Source organism: Chanodichthys erythropterus, chromosome 20 (genome assembly GCF_024489055.1).
Source record: "Chanodichthys erythropterus isolate Z2021 chromosome 20, ASM2448905v1, whole genome shotgun sequence".
NCBI lineage: Eukaryota > Metazoa > Chordata > Actinopteri > Cypriniformes > Xenocyprididae > Chanodichthys > Chanodichthys erythropterus.
Window position 1 is genome coordinate 26484919 of NC_090240.1, and position 18572 is coordinate 26503490.

General features: G+C 37.3%; 1 protein-coding gene across 1 annotated transcript; it reads left to right on the top strand.

Annotated features, from left to right (window-relative positions):
* Positions 1–5887: 5887 nt before the first annotated feature.
* Positions 5888–16225, top strand: si:rp71-17i16.5 (phosphatidylinositol 4,5-bisphosphate 3-kinase catalytic subunit gamma isoform). Its single transcript, XM_067371937.1, has 11 exons — positions 5888–5966; positions 6940–8864; positions 9146–9211; positions 9347–9572; positions 9650–9744; positions 13508–13654; positions 13765–13855; positions 14097–14227; positions 14379–14490; positions 14784–14941; positions 15028–16225. Exons 2-11 carry the CDS (start codon positions 6945–6947, stop codon positions 15283–15285), a joined length of 3204 nt encoding a protein of 1067 aa, XP_067228038.1. The 5' UTR covers positions 5888–5966; positions 6940–6944; the 3' UTR covers positions 15286–16225.
* The last annotated feature ends 2347 nt before the right edge of the window (positions 16226–18572 follow it).

Consider the following 18572-nt stretch of genomic DNA (forward strand, 5'->3'; position numbering starts at 1 on the left):
CGTCCCAATTCGCGTACTTGTGCACTATTCTATGACGTTTTTAAGTATAAATAGTGCGAGTAGTGCGTTCACACAGAAAATTCCAAAAAGAAAAAGTGCACTTTAAATACCCGGATGATGCACTAAATTAACGAAAAAAATGAAGTGTGGAATGTTGGACACTTCGTGCACTCGACTGTCGCAGCTTTAATTACGTAGTGGAGGGGAAGGGTGGATCGGACTCTGTTGTTAAATGACAAAATAACCTTATACAATTCACGCACTACATGGATGAGTGCATAGTGCACAAGCACATAGTGTATAAGTGCATAGTGTATAGTGCGTCATTTGGGACGCAACTAGTGTTTCGAAATCGGCCATCACTACAAAACAATATGCACTCTAATCATTTAATGCAAATATATTGTATATAAATGTTCTGGTTTGTGAAGATATTCAAAATGCGTACATCGTCCGCCATTTTGTGGACGCTATGAAATGCATTTAATTTGATTTATACATGCCCCAGTTGTTGCACCAGCTGTGCATAAGTTATAACGTAGCCTAGTTTTGACGTACCGTAAATGGGCACTAAGTTACAACTTACGCACTAGCTACTAAATATATTGCTGCGTCCCAATTCGCCTACTTATACTACACCCTAAAAGTATGTACTCTTTTTGTGAACAATAAGTACTTTTGAGTGTGTAGCAAAAGAGTAGATAAGCTTTGGGACATACTATCACGTCATACAATCGCGTTCGACTTTATGTTCCAACCTAAGAAAGAACTTACGAACGGCTGGTGCAACCCTACCCAGGTTATTATGTTCATTATTTGTTTATTTATATTTGTGTTTGTTTTGATGGCAGTTCTGATTATAAAATCAGTAACTTGAATGTTAAATGTGTATGGTTTACATACATGTACCTACATGTTCAGTCATGTGTGATTATTTCACATGCATAAAATACCTTTTGAATTGTCTTAAAGAAACAAAGTGAACAGCTCAAATGTATGTTTGTGAAAAAAAGGGGAAAAACATAAATGTGAAATATGTATTGTTTTGACATGAAAAAGAAAATGACATTTGTGCATTAATAAGAAAAATAAATACATTTTATTGATAAAGCTTTATTGGTTTAAAATGTGAAAAAAAAAAATGAATAAACAGTTGCTGGGGATTATGTGCCACAGACATTTGCTCCTGTCTCCTCATTTTTTCCTGTTTTAACAGGGACTTTCTAATCTGCCAACACGGCCTTTTGCACAGGGCCTGTAACACATTTATTAATCTGTTTGTGATATCTTTTTTTTTTTTATTTGCATATGCCAGCTCATGTTCAAGGCATTACACAAAGCCAGGACGTCTAGATGTGCACAGCTGAATCATCAGACTAGGTAAGCAAGCAAGGACAACAGCGGCAGATGGCAGATGGAGCAATAATAACTGACATGATTCATGATAACATAATATTTTTAGTGATATTTGTAAATTGTCTTTCTAAATGTTTCGTTAGCATGTTGCTAATGTACTGTTAAATGTGGTTAAAGTTACCATCATTTATTACTGTATTCACGGAGACAAGACTGTCGTTATTTTCATTTTTTAAACACTTGCAGTCTGTATAATTCATAAACAACTTTATTCTTTATAAATCTCTCCAACAGTGTGTAATGTTAGCTTTAGCCACGGAGCACTATCAAACTCATTCAGAATCAAATGTAAACATCCAAATAAATACCATACTTGCGCGATTAGACATGCTGCATGACGAACACTTTGTAAAGATCCATTTTGAGGGTTATATTAGCTGTGTGAACTTTGTTTATGCTGTTTAAGGCAGTTGCGAGTTTAGGGATGGGGAGCACGAGAATTTAAAGGGGCCGCAGCCTGAATCGGCGCATATTTAATGATGCCCCAAAATAGGCAGTTAAAAAAAAAGAAAAAGAAAAAAATCAATGGAGTATTTTGAGCTGAAACTTAACAGACACATTCAGGGGACACCTTAGACTTATATTACATCTTTTGAAAACATTTAACACTCTTAACACCCGCCCCCTGCAATCTGCAATAGTGCACTGTTCTTTACAGCCTTGTAAATAACTGTATTTTTCAAAAATATCTTCAAATACCCATGATAAATGATAGTACAAAAAAGGCTAAAATTTGATATAGAGTTATTTTTATAGTTATAATAATGATTTTATAATGTGAACCATTGAGTAATACTTTAGCCATCTAGTGGTTGTAGTTAAAAATTCATGTTATTTTAATTTTAATTTAATTAAGTGTTTGCTTTCCAGTAGATGGCAATAATCGTCCACTAAACCCAGGCACATTTTTCATGTCCCTCACTATGAATGAAATTTAGAAATGTAGATCTATATTAAAGTGGATTTAACATACAATTTTGCTATTTAATATAAATGTATATACTTAAATTATTACAAATTGAGGCAAATAAATAACACAAAATACCATAAATCCTACAAAATTGCACAACTTTAAAATATTAAAGTAGGCTATTACGTTTTTTTAAAAAAAGGTTACATTTTACAAAATCACATTTTACTGTCTGGTTAAGCTAGTTGGACAGAAAAATGAATATTGTTGGCCAATGTGTAATAGCATAGCAAGCAACATAACATATATGTTCACTTATAAGTGATAGGCCATATTTTATTATTTGCCTACTATTATTAGGCTACGATATGAGTAAGCTGCATACATGCCTTTATCTTTTGCATGTTTTCCCCTCTTCCTTTTTATATATTTACGTTACTTAAATCGGCCTCCGGTGGCTTAGACCTTTTGCCTTACCATAATTTAACGTTGATTTAGAACTCATCCCTTCTTCTCGTATACTTTTTGAGTGAGTTGTCTTCTCTGAGCACACACTCCAAGTTCCTCCCGACCAGGTTAATTTACCCACCGAGTGACATGATATCGGCCCTGGGCCGTCCAGGTCTAAATCCGTCACTGAATGGTTTTTAGGAAAAAGTTAGGCTACTCAGCTTAGTACATTTGGCAGTGTCCACAGTTTCTAGAGCATCCACATTTCAACCCAGTGCCATGACAACACAGGCCCTCGCGGCCAAATAAACAGACCGGCCCACCTCCCAATTTGCCAATCCGGGCCCCTTGCTTGTACATAGATAGAAATGGCTCATTCTAAGGTAATAAAAACATAACGGTTCATTATGTAAGGTCTTTATGCACCACTGAAAACATAGTTATATATATTATATTGCATTTCTGTCAATAGATCCTCCCAAATTTTACACACTGCACCTTTAATGGTTACCTGCCAAGAATGTAGATAATAGGCATAGCAAAAATGTGTATAATGGCAGATATGGTGTCAGAGACTAATACTTCATAAATGAATACAATATATTATTTTTTTATTTATTATTTATTTATATGAATTTGTGTATATGTATAGTATTTATTTATTGACAATTTTTTTTTTACTTTAGTTCAGTTCAGTGTTGCCATCTCTGTAAAAAGCTTAATTATGCTATATTATATAATTGTTTGTAATTGCTTAATTATATATTGTTGATTGTTTTCACTTGAAATTTGAGTAGAAATGAAAGACTATAATTATAATCATTTGGTGCAAAGTAATAAAAGTATGATGCAACTTCATACCCTTATTAAAATACATCCGTTCAGAAATGCACCTATGGTGTCTCCATAGAGATATCCTGTGCTTAATAAACTGTTGGAAATGGTGTGTAATTGATCACTAATGGCTATACAAATAGCATAGGCACATTACTCACACTAGGAACGTTTGCATTGAACCGAGCCCGAGCGCGATTGTCCCCCCTCCCCCGCTGCCTGCACTCACACTGCACAAAGAATTAGTTCACCCAAAAATGAAAATTCTGTCATTTATTACTCACCCTCATGCCGTTCCACACCCGTAAGACCTTTGTTATTCTTCGGAACACAAATTAAGGTATTTTAGTTGAAATCCAATGGCTCCGTGAGGCCTGCATAGGGAGCAATGACATTTCCTCTCTCAAGATCTAATGTACTAAAAACATATTTAAATCGGTTCATGTGAGTACAGTGGTTCAATATTAATATTATAAAGTGACGAGAATATTTTTGGTGCGCCAAAAAAACAAAATAACGACTTATATAGTGATGGCCGGTTTCAAAACTCTGAAAAAAAAAAACAAGTCAGCCCAACAAGCTAGACTTTCTTTTCCTGGCAGAACATGACTAAAACAAATATGACTATGTTACTATTAACAAAGTCCCTTTAAGCGTTATTCTATAGTCTTTGCTATTAATCAATATCAACTTTGAGTTATAGATATGAACAAGCATCTAAAACCTTAAAATATTAAACTATGATGTATACCTCCCCCACAACATTTATTCAAATTGTGTGACCTGTTGAGGAGAAGTGTGCTATTTCTTTTATAAATCTTTTAATTTGACTTACTGTCCACAGCCTTTACTGCGACATTTAACACTTTGCAATGCATCTCAAATGTGCTCAACCTTACTTTTAATTATTTTCCCTTACCTATTTAAATGAAATAAGTGATGGGAGAATTGCATTAAATCAAATGAGGATGGAACATTTATATATAGTGAAAGTCCAATGTCATTTTGGCAAATGTGAAAACTGCAAACATTAGAAGTGTGCATTTAACAGAAAAAAGAAAGTATGCTCATTAAATTTTCATTTAAAGGAGAGAGAAAGAGAGACCTTGACTAAAGAATAGCTTTTGTATTTTTCTGAGGGAAATCAATAATTTGTGATAGACATCTGGTCTTGTTCACCAACTAGGCTACTATTATTGTTGAGTGAGAGTAAAGAGTGTCTTTACTATTTCATTGGTCTGTTCAAGCACTTCAGATGCAGTTTAAAGCCATCTGTTTAATGATAAGAGTCCTTGAAAAACACTTAAACTAAAGTGTTGGTATACAGAGAGATGGTAAAAGGTATCCTGTGATGCAGTGTGATCCAGGCAGTACAGCAATTATGATGTCAGAGATCAATAATCAATAATTAGGACAAATAAATGTATTAAGAAAAAATGTAAAATTATAGAGACAAACTAATTAGATAAATAATAGTTTATAATAAAATCCAGAGTATTGTATTTAACAGATGAAGAGTGAATATCATATTATAGAGAAATGAAGAATGAAACAAGATATTTGCAGAATGAAAGGAGAAGCAGAAGTAGAAGCAGAAAGAGAGGCAAAAAGAGTAGAAGCAGAATAAAAGCAATGACAGGAAAACTTTTGCCTTCTTAAACTCATGTTTTGGTCTAATAAGAAAAAGGTCAAATGGAATTAACCATTATGTCATAATTGGTGTAACAGCTAGGCCAGAGTGACTGGTCAAATGTGAAAGATAGATGAAGGAAGTGTTGTTTTGACACCATTAAGAGAATATTGCAGATCTTGAATTATCTCATGTCTGCAGAGATGGAAACAGACATAGTATTTTGATACAAAGGTAATTCTAATGGAACATACACCCACTCAATCTTACAGCACAGAAAAGACACCAAAGATCTTACATTTGTAAATATTCAAACATATCAGAGCATATAGTAGAAAATATATGAATGATTAAGGAAATGTAAAAGAATACTAATATATAAAGAATAATTAATAAAAGAAATAATATGAAAAAAGAAATTATCATAAACATTAACCATTTAGGATACACCAGTAGCTCATAAAAATAACTATTTAAACATAAAATTTGTTCAAGGGAAATCCATTCTGAATTAAATGAAACCAACAAGTGAAAACAAGTCTGGAGTGATTAAAAATGTCTTCCTCTCAGGTGAATAAAGACAAAGGAATGAGGAAATGATGACTCGCTGTGTAATCAGTCACTTCACACTGATGCATTACAGTAAGGGAAATTTAACTGTTGCTAACACACTCACACACAAGCCACAGAAACGGACCTGAAACCAAAGACAAACAGGCTGAATAGGTAAGTGCAATTTTACCGATTTATAATAATGCAACATAAATTTACATTTAGTTGGTATTTTAAACATGTTGTAAAACACAACTTTTTATTTATACAGTACTTACAAAGATTGTTGCTTCTGACTTGGCTATAGCTCAGCATGACAATTACTCCAGACTGATACATATTTCTGGCTGGCAGAACCAGTTTGTCTGTTGCAAAACCTTTGCCATCTTAACCCAAAACATTCCTAAACCTGTTTTTACTTGAAAACAGTTGCAACTGGTAAAATATTATTATTATAGTAGGAGAGATGAGTTAGAAAAGCTATAATGTTAGTATGTAATGTATTATAAAAAAATATTATGTAACAAAAAGTTAACCCAACCTGTGTGTGTGTGTGTGTGTGTGTGTATTATACATAATGTGTGTGTGTGTTATATATATATATATATATAAATACATATATATATATATATATATATATATATATATATATATATATATATATATATATATATATATATATATATATATATATATACATGAAACATTTGCTTTTAAGAAAAAAATATAGTTTTTTTGCACTAAAGAATCTATTTAGTTTAACAAAGACGGGGAAATGCAAGGAGGAAGCAACACTCAATGTTTACCAGCAACATTGTTGGAATGTAAAATATTTTCACCAAGATAACAACTACACCATGGTTTTAAAAAGTAACTGCATAGCAAAACACTAAAGATCAATTTAAGGAAGTGCCCTGGCCTTTGCTCAGTCAAATCACCTTAGCATCATGAGTTTAAAAAGTGCAAGCACCACTTCACCATTTTCTTTAAAATAAATGGCTCAACTTGGATACTAGCAGCTGATTCTATGATTCATTTCTGTACCACAAAAAACGCAAGACACACTCTGTTTTGAAAAGACTTACCTTAATATTAAAATAAAAGTAGTTATAGCTGAAGTGCTCATGTTAACTCTATTCCATTCCAGCATCCATGGAAAACGAATGGGATGCACACCAGCAACAGGAACCTTGCTCCGATAACAGCCTTGTATTTATTTGTAAGTTACCGGCCAGGGAAGGATTCCAGTCACTGGACAGGCAGGAGCCCATTCAGATCAAACTCCCAGCGCAATGCAGCGTCCATCAACTTCGTGTGCGCCTGTGTATGCTAGTACAGGAGAATAACAGACTTTCAGAGCCATTTGCACTTCTGGACCCAGAACGATACAGTCTGTTGTACCAGAAGGAGGAGGAGTGGTATGAAATTTATGATGACTTTCAGGTATTAAGAACTCTGGACGCACCCTGGTTTCAGGGTACTGATGGTCTTCAGACCGTCTGTGTCACAGTGTTGGCTCAGAAAACTACCTCTGAGGAGAGAATTCGCTTCCAGGGCATTCTGAACGAACTAATCGGCTATGATTTAGACTCCTCAGACACTAATCGTTTAAGTGAGTTAGGCTATACCCGAAGAAAGTTTGCCACACCGCGAAGGGAAGAACTGAAAAACCGGGATCCTATAGTTTATGCCACTGAACCATGGACAAGTTCCACAGTGCTCCCAAATGACCAGCCAGGTCATCTTCAGCGTAAACTCTCAGTGACTCTTTATTATAATGGATCAAATATTTCCATTAATGCTGACTTGACACACACCCCCAGTGATCTCCTCAAGATCTTCTGGGAATCATTGCCAAAGGGGGACCTGTCATTCGAAGGATGGTCTGTTGATCATGTCCTCAAGGTGTGTGGCAGAGAGGAATTCTTGAGTGGAAACTTTAAGCTCTCAGACTACTTGTGGGTCAGGCACTGCCTTAAAAACTCACTGGAGCTTCATCTCTCAGTGGTTGCCGTCTCATCCCTTCCAGATAACACAGTAAGCAGAGAGTACTGGCCGCTGGTAGACAGTCTCACTGGTCTCTCAATCTCCCACGAGGAACTTTCCCTTAAAGGGAAGGAAGTAGATGACATTGTGATGATTTCTCTGTGGGACTGTGAGAGAAAATTCAGAGTTAAACTCTTAGGGTTTGACATCCCAGAACTACCAAGTAAGGTACCTCCATTTGTTCATGTGGAAGCTATCATAATATATGGTAGAAAGATTGTGTCATCGGTTTGTTCAACTCCAAAAGAATTTACAGATGAAGTGCTGTGGAACACCTGGTTGGAATTTGACATTCTGATCAGGGATATCCCTCACGGAGCAAAATTAGGCCTCACAATTAATGCCGGTACCACAGAAGACACGTCAACCAAGGACACAAAGTCAAACTCCTCTAAAGTACCAGATTACCAGAAGGGAAAAGGGCAAGTACTATACTTTGTAAACCTCCAGCTGATTGACCACAGAGCCCTTCTTAGCCAAGGTCCACACACTCTGCACATGTGGGCTTTCCCAGAGTGGGACGAGGAGGCATTCACTTATGAGGCGGAAAAGCTGTCTACCGCCACTAACCCTGATGTAGCTAAATCAATGGCAATTACCTTCATGCTGGATCGCTACAGCTTTCCTGTTGTCCTGCCACATGGCAAGAGCTCCTCTTTTAGTGGTACATCTCCTATCTCAAGCCCTTCTACACTGGACCTTTCAGGAAAATCCAGACTCTCCTCCCCATCCAATGAGGCCCCTACAACAACACCCTTCACCCTCAGGAGGCTCAAAGAAGAAAGTGTCCACTATGCCTCAAATTTACCCCAGTTTTTGCGCAAGGTCGACTGGATGATGCCATCTGCGGTCCAGGAGGTCTACTGGCTGTTGAGTCACTGGGAGCCAGAGGACATAGAGTTGTTTGTGGCTCTTGAGCTCCTGAGTGTGGATTTTGCAGACATGAAAGTCAGAAGCCTGGCAGTTCAAAGATTAGACATCCTATCTAATGATGAGGTACTTAAGTACCTGCTGCAGCTGGTTCAGGTAAATTGCTCTAAAAGTATACTGACCTATACAATAATGCCAGTATCAAAGTAATGAGCCTCCTAAGAGCTCTTTTTGGAATTTTCGGTTACACTTTATTTTACAGTCAACTCAACTCAAAGTAGAGTACTATTAATTAACTACATGTACTTACTATAGAGTTACAGTTAGGGTTAGGTTTAGGGTTAGTTACTTGTAACGTGTAACTACAGCACTGTAAAATAAAGTGTTACCAAATTTTCTCCAACCGTGATTTCCAATAAAGCATGCTATTTCTGTAGACCCTTAAAGTCGAGCCATATCATGATAGCTGTCTGGCAAGATTCCTTCTCAAAAGAGCACTAAGGGTGAGTCATATGTTTCTAGCTATGCAATGCATGCTTTATTAGACGATGTTTCACATCTCTATAATTTTCACCAAAAGTACCAATTCACCTGAAAAAGGTTAACTCTATGTACTGTCGCCATTTCCTGGAACACAGAGCAGACGGATCGGACACTTCTTTTTCTGGTATTTGCGGAGTGAGGTGGCAGGATGTCCATTTTTCCGCCAGCGTATGGCAGTTATCCTGGAGGCATACCTGTTGGGCTGTGGAGAGGCAATGCTGATTGAATTCCAGCGTCAAGTACAAGTCGTCAAATGCCTGCACGATGTGGCTCTAGCAGTAAAGGTGCTCTACCCAGATAAGACAGACCTTCCATCAACAGGTAAATTTCAAACATCTTTGCCCTCAGTACTACTTGTGTTTTATACAAACATCTACATCATCATGTATGTGTGTCAGCTCCTCAGAAGCTGCAGGAGTTATTGGAGGAGTGCAATTTACCCTCCAACTTCCTGGTGCCTTTTGATCCCCGTGTCAGAGCAGGAAGTATCATAGTGAGTTGGTCATATTTATCTATAGATATGGTTTCCAGTATATGCTTGAATATTAAACAGTTTTCAAACTTATCGCAAACATAAGCTTCTCTATGTTGGGGGATTGATTTACTCCCAACCCAACTAGAACTTGTTCTCAACTTAAACTGTTTGTAGGCCTTCATAAACAGATATGAAAAAAAAGCCCTTAAATACAAAGTATACCATAAAAGAAAAAATCTCTAATTATTTATTCACCCCCATGCTGTTCCAAACATACAGGTGCTGGTCATATAATTAGAATATCATCAAAAAGTTGATTTATTTCACTAATTCCATTCAAAAAGTGAAACTTGTATATTATATTCATTCATTACACACAGACTGATATATTTCAAATGTTTATTTCTTTTAATTTTGATGATTATAACTGACAACTAAGGAAAATCCCAAATTCAGTATCTCAGAAAATTAGAATATTGTGAAAAGGTTCAATATTGAAGACACCTGGTGCCACATTCTAATCACCTAATTAACTCAAAACACCTGCAAAGGCCTTTAAATGGTCTCTCAGTCTAGTTCTGTAGGCTACACAATCATGGGGAAGACTGCTGACTTGACAGTTGTCCAAAAGATGGCCATTGACACCTTGCACATGGAGGGCAAGACACAAAAGGTCATTGCAAAAGAGGCTGGCTGTTCACAGAGCTCTGTGTCCACGCACATTAATAGAGAGGCGAAGGGAAGGAAAAGATGTGGTAGAAAAAAGTGTAAAAGCAATAGGGATAACCACACCCTGGAGGGGATTGTGAAAAAAAACCCATTCAAAAAAGTGGGGGAGATTCACAAAGAGTGGACTGCAGCTGGAGTCAGTGCTTCAAGAACCACTACGCACAGACTTATGCAAGACATGGGTTTCAGCTGTCGCATTCCTTGTGTCAAGGCACTCTTGAACAACAGACAGCGTCAGAAGCATCTAAAGACAAAAAGGACTGGACTGCTGCTGAGTGGTCCAAAGTTATGTTCTCTGATGAAAGTAAATTTTGCATTTCCTTTGGAAATCAGGGTCCCAGAGTCTAGAGGAAGAGAGGAGAGGCACACAATCCACGTTGCTTGAGGTCCAGTGTAAAGTTTCCACAGTTAGTGATGGTTTGGGGTACCATGTCATCTGCTGGTGTTGGTCCACTGTGTTTTCTGAGGTCCAAGGTCAACGCAGCCATATACCAGGAAGTTTTAGAGCACTTCATGCTTCCTGCTGCTGACCAACTTTATGGAGATGCAGATTTCATTTTCCAACAGGACTTGGCACCTGCACATAGTGTCAAAGCTTCGAGTACCTGGTTTAAGGACTATGGTATCCCTGTTCTTAATTGGCCAGCAAACTCGCCTGACCTTAACCCCATAGAAAATCTATGGGGTATTGTGAAGAGGAAGATGCGATATGCCAGACCCAACAATGCAGAAGAGCTAAGGGCCCCTATCAGAGCAACCTGGGCTCTCATAACACCGGAGCAGTGCCACAGACTGATCGACTCCATGCTACGCTGCATTGCTGCAGTCATTCAGGCAAAAAGAGCCCCAACTAAGTATTGAGTGCTGTACATGCTCATACTTTTCATGTTCATAGTTTTCAGTTGGCCAAGATTTCTAAAAATCCTTTCTTTGTATTGGTCTTAAGTAATATTCTAATTTTCTAAGATATTCAATTCAATTCAATTCAAATTTATTTGTATAGCGCTTTTCACGATACATATCATTTCAAAGCAGCTTTACAGAAAATGGATGTCAACATTACAATTTAAAGAATGTAGTTAGCAAATAATATACTTTAGGTAATTACAATCACTGTTAGCAGTTTAACTGAAGGTAGAAGTAATGAGCTCCTGGAAAATGAATTACATTAACAATAAATTAGGATATAGAGATTGTGCAATGTGAATGTTGATCTAGATGATTGCGTCTCCTGAAGTCCTCGCAGGAGCTGGCGCCGTCTTTTCACAGGTGATGGTCATCTGAGGTCTTCTTAAGAGGCTGGATACAAACTGAAGCTGATGTACTCTCTAGTCACCTCAGGGCGGGTGTCCCGAGGTAAAACAGAAAAGCAAAAGGAGAACAATTAGCGTAGCTGCTGTTCATAACTTTAAGCAAAGATAGTCATGTGCAGTTGATCTGGTATGAGATGCGTTATGTGAACGCTTGGCTAAAGAGATGCGTCTTTAATCTAGATTTAAACTGGGTGAGCGAGTCTGAGCCCCGAACATTATCAGGAAGGCTATTCCAGAGTTTAGGAGCCAAATGTGAAAACGCTCTCCCTCCTTTAGTGGACTTAGATATCCTAGGTACAACCAGAAGTCCAGAGTTTTGTGATCTTAAAGAGCGTGAAGGATTGTAGGGCGATAGAAGATTGGTTAAGTATACAGGAGCTAAACCATTTAGAGCCTTATAGGTCATTAGCAATACTTTATAATCGATACGGAACTTAATGGGTAACCAGTGTAGAGATGATAAGATTGGTATTATATGATCATATTTTCTTGACCTGGTAATAACTCTAGCAGCTGCATTTTGTACTAATTGTAGCTTGTTTATTGAGGAAGCAGGACAACCAGCTAATAATGCATTACAGTAATCTAGTCGAGACGTCATGAAAGCATGAACTAACTTTTCTGCATCAGAAATAGATATTCCGTATTTTAGCAATGTTTCTGAGGTGAAAGAAGGCTGTTTTTGTAACATATGAAATATGATTTTCAAAGGACAAGTTGCTGTCTAATATAACACCTAGGTCTTTAACTGTCGAGGATGGAGTAACAGCACATCCTTCTAAATGCAGATTGTAGTCTGAGAGATTCTGTGCACAAGTTTTTGGCCCAATAAGTAATACTTCAGTCTTATCTGAATTTAATAGAAGAAAATTACTAGTCATCCAATGTTTTACTTCTTTAACACACTCTGTCAGTTTGGATAATTTAGAGATTTCATCTGGTCGTGATGATATATATAACTGAGTATCATCAGCATAGCAGTGGAAACTAATCCCATGTTTTCTTATAATATTGCCGAGTGGCAGCATGTAGATTGAAAATAGCAGAGGTCCTAACACAGATCCTTGCGGCACTCCATAGTTTACTATCGTTATCTTAGATTTTTCCCCGTTTATATAAACAAAATTGTTACGGTCTGATAGGTATGACTTAAACCACCGTAATGCCTGTCCCTGAATACCAGTGTAATTTTGTAGTCGATCTAAGAGTATTATATGATCTATAGTGTCAAACGCAGCACTGAGATCAAGTAACACTAGTATTGAGACACAGCCTTGGTCAGAAGCTAGAAGCAAGTCGTTTGTAATTTTAACGAGCGCAGTTTCTGTGCTATGATGAGACCTGAATCCTGAAGATATGAATTTGGGATTTTCCTTAGTTGTCAGTTATAATCATCAAAATTAAAAGAAATAAACATTTAAAATATATCAGTCTGTGTGTAATGAATGAATATAATATACAAGTTTCACTTTTTGAATGGAATTAGTGAAATAAATCAACCTTTTGATGATATTCTAATTATATGACCAGCACCTGTATATGACACAATAAGATATTTTGAAAAATGTCCCAGTGTATTGGATGTCCAATTACTTTTATTGTATGGATAAAACCAGTTGACACATTATTCAAAATGTCTTCAATTGTGTTTGTCAGAAGAAAGAAAGTCATACAGGTTTGGAAGGACATGAAGGTGAGTAAATAATGACAGAATTAAACTCAAACTATCCCTCACACAGCTGAAAGACTGTAAGGTCATGGCCTCTAAGAAAAAGCCACTCTGGCTTGAGTTCTCCTGCGTACAGTCAGAAGCTCCAGCCTCTCCTCCTGTCGGCATCATCTTTAAGCATGGAGATGACCTCCGACAGGACATGCTTATCATCCAGGTAAATGAAAACAATTCAAATTCAAAAACAATTTTCATAACAGACCGATTTTTACTAACAACTATAAAACTTAATTAAGAAATGTAAGGATTTTTAATGTTGTTTTTCAGACTCTAGTGGTCATGGATTCAATTTGGCAAGAAAAAGGTTTAGACTTGAACCTGGTGCCTTATGGATGCATTTCAACAGGATATAGCATAGGTAATGATTAGTCTAACTCTTGTTCTTTTAACAGCAGTACATTTTGCAGTGAGAGCATTTAAAACATTTAACAAATATTGACAGCAAAGCAAAGCAAAAATAGAATTTAAAAAATAATAATTTTGACACAGCACTCAGGGATACTTGATTCTGTATAATTGCATGGTACAAAAAAAAGTCTAATGACCAACAAACTGACTGTTGTCTCTGACATTTAGCTGTATATCTGTCTTTGACACAGGAATGATTGAGATTGTGCGAAATGCGATCACTATTGCCTCAGTTCAGAAGAGTCACGGAGGTATGGCGGGAGCTTTCAAAAACAATGCCTTGTATGACTGGCTTCAGAAGAAATGCCCATTCCAGGAAAAAGTAAGCAGATATAGTGTACAAATACTATTTCATGTGAAATATGAAATAGTATTAGTACTCTTTCTGTCAGCTACCTTCCATTAGATCTGAGATGTCGATAAGCAGGTATCTGATAATTCTCTCCGTTATGTCTTGAACTTTGGCGCAACAGCACTTTCAAGCAATGGAGAAGTTTGTGAACTCGTGTGCCGGCTACTGTGTGGCCACATATGTGCTGGGTATAGGTGACCGCCACAACGACAACATTATGATCACTGAACAAGGTAAAAGAACAATTTTGTCCTTTGCTTCTGACAAGAAAAAAAAAGCCATTTTGCATTAGGGAAAATCTGCAAAACCAGTAAACTATGCAGACAAACATACAAGAAAATGATCTATGGAATACTTTAGTCGTTACAGCTGGTTACTAAAATACGATTCATGCCCAGAGTATTATGAAAAGATTTTTAGAGGTTTCAATAGCACAGAATATGGACATAAATAGATGTACAAGTGTTTTACTAATGAATGTGTATAAAGAGAATCTAACTAATATTAAGTCTTATGTTCTTCTCAGGCAACTTGTTCCACATTGATTTTGGCCATATCTTGGGCAACACTAAGAGCTTCATGGGGGTGAACAGAGAAAGGGTGCCCTTTGTCCTCACCCCTGACTTCCTGTACGTTATGGGCAGGGTGAAAGGCCGTCCCAGCCTCTACTTCAAGAGATTTATGGTATGTTCTTCTGCACTGTCAAAATCTTCTCGGTGTTACAGTGTTCAAGTCATCAAAATGCTACATCCTATCTGTTCTCTCTCTAGGACACCTGTATCAATGCCTATCTGTCCCTCCGGTCTCAGTCTCGCCTTCTTGTCACGCTCTTCTCTCTAATGCTCCTCACGGGAATTCCTGAGCTCAGCACGTCACAGGACATGCGCTACCTACGTACTGCACTGCAGCAGGATCAAGGGGAGGAAGAGGCTCGGAATCACTTCCTGCAGCAGATTGCACTTTGCGAGCAGAAAGGTTGGACTGTGCAGGCAAACTGGTGGTTTCACTTGATGGCGGGCATTAAATAGAAAATATGAGGAAACTATGTACCTTTCTGACAGATAATGTAATGTATCCACATGCTATAATTCAACTTAAAGGCACAGTTCACCCAAAAATGAAGATTATGTCATTTACTCACCTTCATGATCTTCCAAAGTTGATTTTGCTGATTTTATTTTCTACGTTGAACATGAGGAGATGTTTGTCATGCTCATGCTGCTCTTTCCATACATGAAATGGTGTCCAGGGGGTGACAAAAAAATCAAGTACCATTGGTCCATATGAATCCTGCACTATATTAGAAGTCTTCTGGCACCATATGGTTGCTATATGTAAAGAATAGACAGAAATTTAAGTTGTTACTTACTGAAAATCTTTCCCTCTGCTGTAGGTCAAATCTCATTTATGCAACTTAAATGCACAAATTCAGATTTGGCACATTAATGAAGTATGGCAGACTAAATATTCTCTTGCTTTTCCATGGAAGGAAGAAATTCATCAGGGTTTGGAATAGTGTCAAAAGTACCGACCGCGATACCAAGTCGGTACTGAAATTTAAAAAATGTGACGTTTTGATCGCTGTTGAGTGGTTTTGTGATCACCTCTGATTGGCTGCGGAAGCTCCCGCTTTCAAATCGCTTTTAAATTCAAACACTTCTATGTGCTTTCAAACACTCCTACATCTGTAAGCGCTCAGTGAAGAGCATCGTTGATGTCTATTTACAACATGTTTTTGAAGTGTTGATCATTGTAGCCAATCACAGACATATTTGATGAGTGAGTGAACACAATGGCCAATCAGAGGAGTTTACGAATCCTCTCAACAGCGCTCAAAGCGTCACATTTTTTAAATTTCAGCACCTACTTAGTACTTTTGACAGCACTAGTTTGGAACGATGTGAAGGTGAATTTTCAACTTTGAGTGAACTATCCTTTTAAATTTGACATTTTACCATGCAAATTACATGGAGAAAAAAAATTGTGTTCAATATAAACAATAAAATTTTGTTTGCTACTATACATGTTATTTTTTTCCATTCAACAATCATCAAAGAACCTGTCACAAATCACAGATACATTTAGACCATCTTGACTCTGAGTGTATCATGACAGTATAAGAATGACACACCAAGAAATGAGGCAGGTATACAGTGTAATCACATGCTCTCACATGAGTACCATTCTGCTATTTACAGTGTTTGCCTTTAGAGGGCACCCTGGCCCATATTCACCTCACATGCACTGGGTCATGAGACAACAGATCTAAAAACACGTTGCTCGTTAACAAAAGACTCTGAGATAAAACAGTTTTAGTTCATTAACAGTATTAAAAGTACAACATAAAAATGCGAAAATCTCCTCACAAAGGCAGTGTTGGGGAGTTGCCATGGCTGTTGGTGAGGGTAGGGAGAGAGGGGAGGGGTGTATGGTGGGTGTAGGGGTGTTTTCAAAGCCAGCAGTTTGGGGGGCATGGGCGGGGGGCTGTCAAGTCTGTCTGAGAGACTGTTTCCAGACAGACAAGCCTCCATGCTTCTCTTAGCCTCTCATCTCTCATCCACTGCATCCTCACATCATGCTGTTCTTCATTCAGTCTTTTCCTTTGTTTTTAATCGTCAAGGTATTTTTCAGTTTTTCTCGTTTCTCATTTTTAACCACGTTTTGTCTTTAAAACAGCACTGAGTTCATTGTTTCATTTATTTCACTCTTCCTCGCTTCTTCTTTCTTACTCACTCGCACACAAACACACACACACATGCCAAGACTGCATCACTGTGCTGCTGAAGAATGATGAGCACATGGTCACCCCACACACTGGCTGGGTACCTTTCTTGGGACCGTCCGTTCGTCACTATAAGAGATCTACAAGAATTTTGAATCTCTTTTACTGCACTTTATCTAAAGGTAAGACTATTCACAATAGCTTGAAAGTTGATGAATATATATATCAAATACATTGACTTTCAGCTGCTGATCCAACATCTTCCATCAGACCAGATGAGTGTTACATAGATGAAAAAAATATTCATTCTGTCAAGTTATAAGAAACTATATTTATTCCTATTTGCGATACATGATAATAATAACATTATTTAAGTATGTGATATAAAATATGGTTTTGTGAACTTAAGCTAATATTTATTGGTTGCAATTATCTATTGTGACTCAAATAATATGCTTTACACTTGATATCCTATAGGACTTTCGGTTCAATTACAGTAATCCATATTCGAAACTGCTGCATTTCTTTACCCTAAATCCCCTGCATGACACCCTGCTTTTAAAACCCACATGGATTTGTAGTCATATCCCATCACCATGTGCTCTCCTTGAGGTCACACCCTCAAAAAAAGGCCATGTTTGATCCAGCCTGCTTTTTATAATTGAGAAGCCCCAGTAATTACTGATAAAGGGTGTGCCAGTGGGCAAGTCAATTCATATCCATTTGAGTCTTGGTTACTGAGTGCACGTGGAGGACACAGACAAGCAGTAATGGTTTCCAAAACAAAAAAAAAAAGAGCACTGACCTAGTTCATGTTAGACAGACCAGACAGACGAGCCCCCAGTCTCCCCTCATCATAAAAAATATGAGGATTGTTTGAGATTTAACAGTAATTTTTCTAGTAATCAAATCAATGCAAAGGCATTTTCACTGATAACACAACAAATTACTGTAAAGAAAATAGCCAGGTTGTTCTGCATTGCAGGATAATAGCGTAAAAGAGTTTCGTTATGGTGATTAGTGTGAATTATACGGGATGAGAGAAAAATCATTAAAATTAAAGAAACACTTTTGCTGCTATTGAGGTGGGATATGGGTAAGGTTAGGCACAGGTTTGGTGGTATGGTTAGGGTTAAGGGTAAGGGAAAGGTCAACTGTGTAATTATAGATGGAATTACAGAAATTAAAGGGTTAATTCACTCAAAAATGAAAATTATGTCATTTATTCCTCACCCTCATGTCGTTCCACACCTGTAAGACCTTCATTCATCTTCGGAACACAAATTAAGATATTTTTGATGAAATCTGATGTCCTCAGTAAGGCTTGCATCTCCAGCAGTGACATTCCCTTGCTACTAAAAACATATTTAAACCAGTTCATGTGACTACAGTGGTTCAACTGTAGTGCATTAATAATAATAATAATAAAAAAAAAACAGCTGCAACCTCTGCTAGCATCTTTTACTTATAGTAGTAGATCGACTCATAACATATACTTGTGCCTTCACACATCCTTAAGCTGTTACTTATGATCACATCAGCCTGTGAAATGACATTTCTGTTCACAATAGCACTGTAACTTTGGAAATGGAC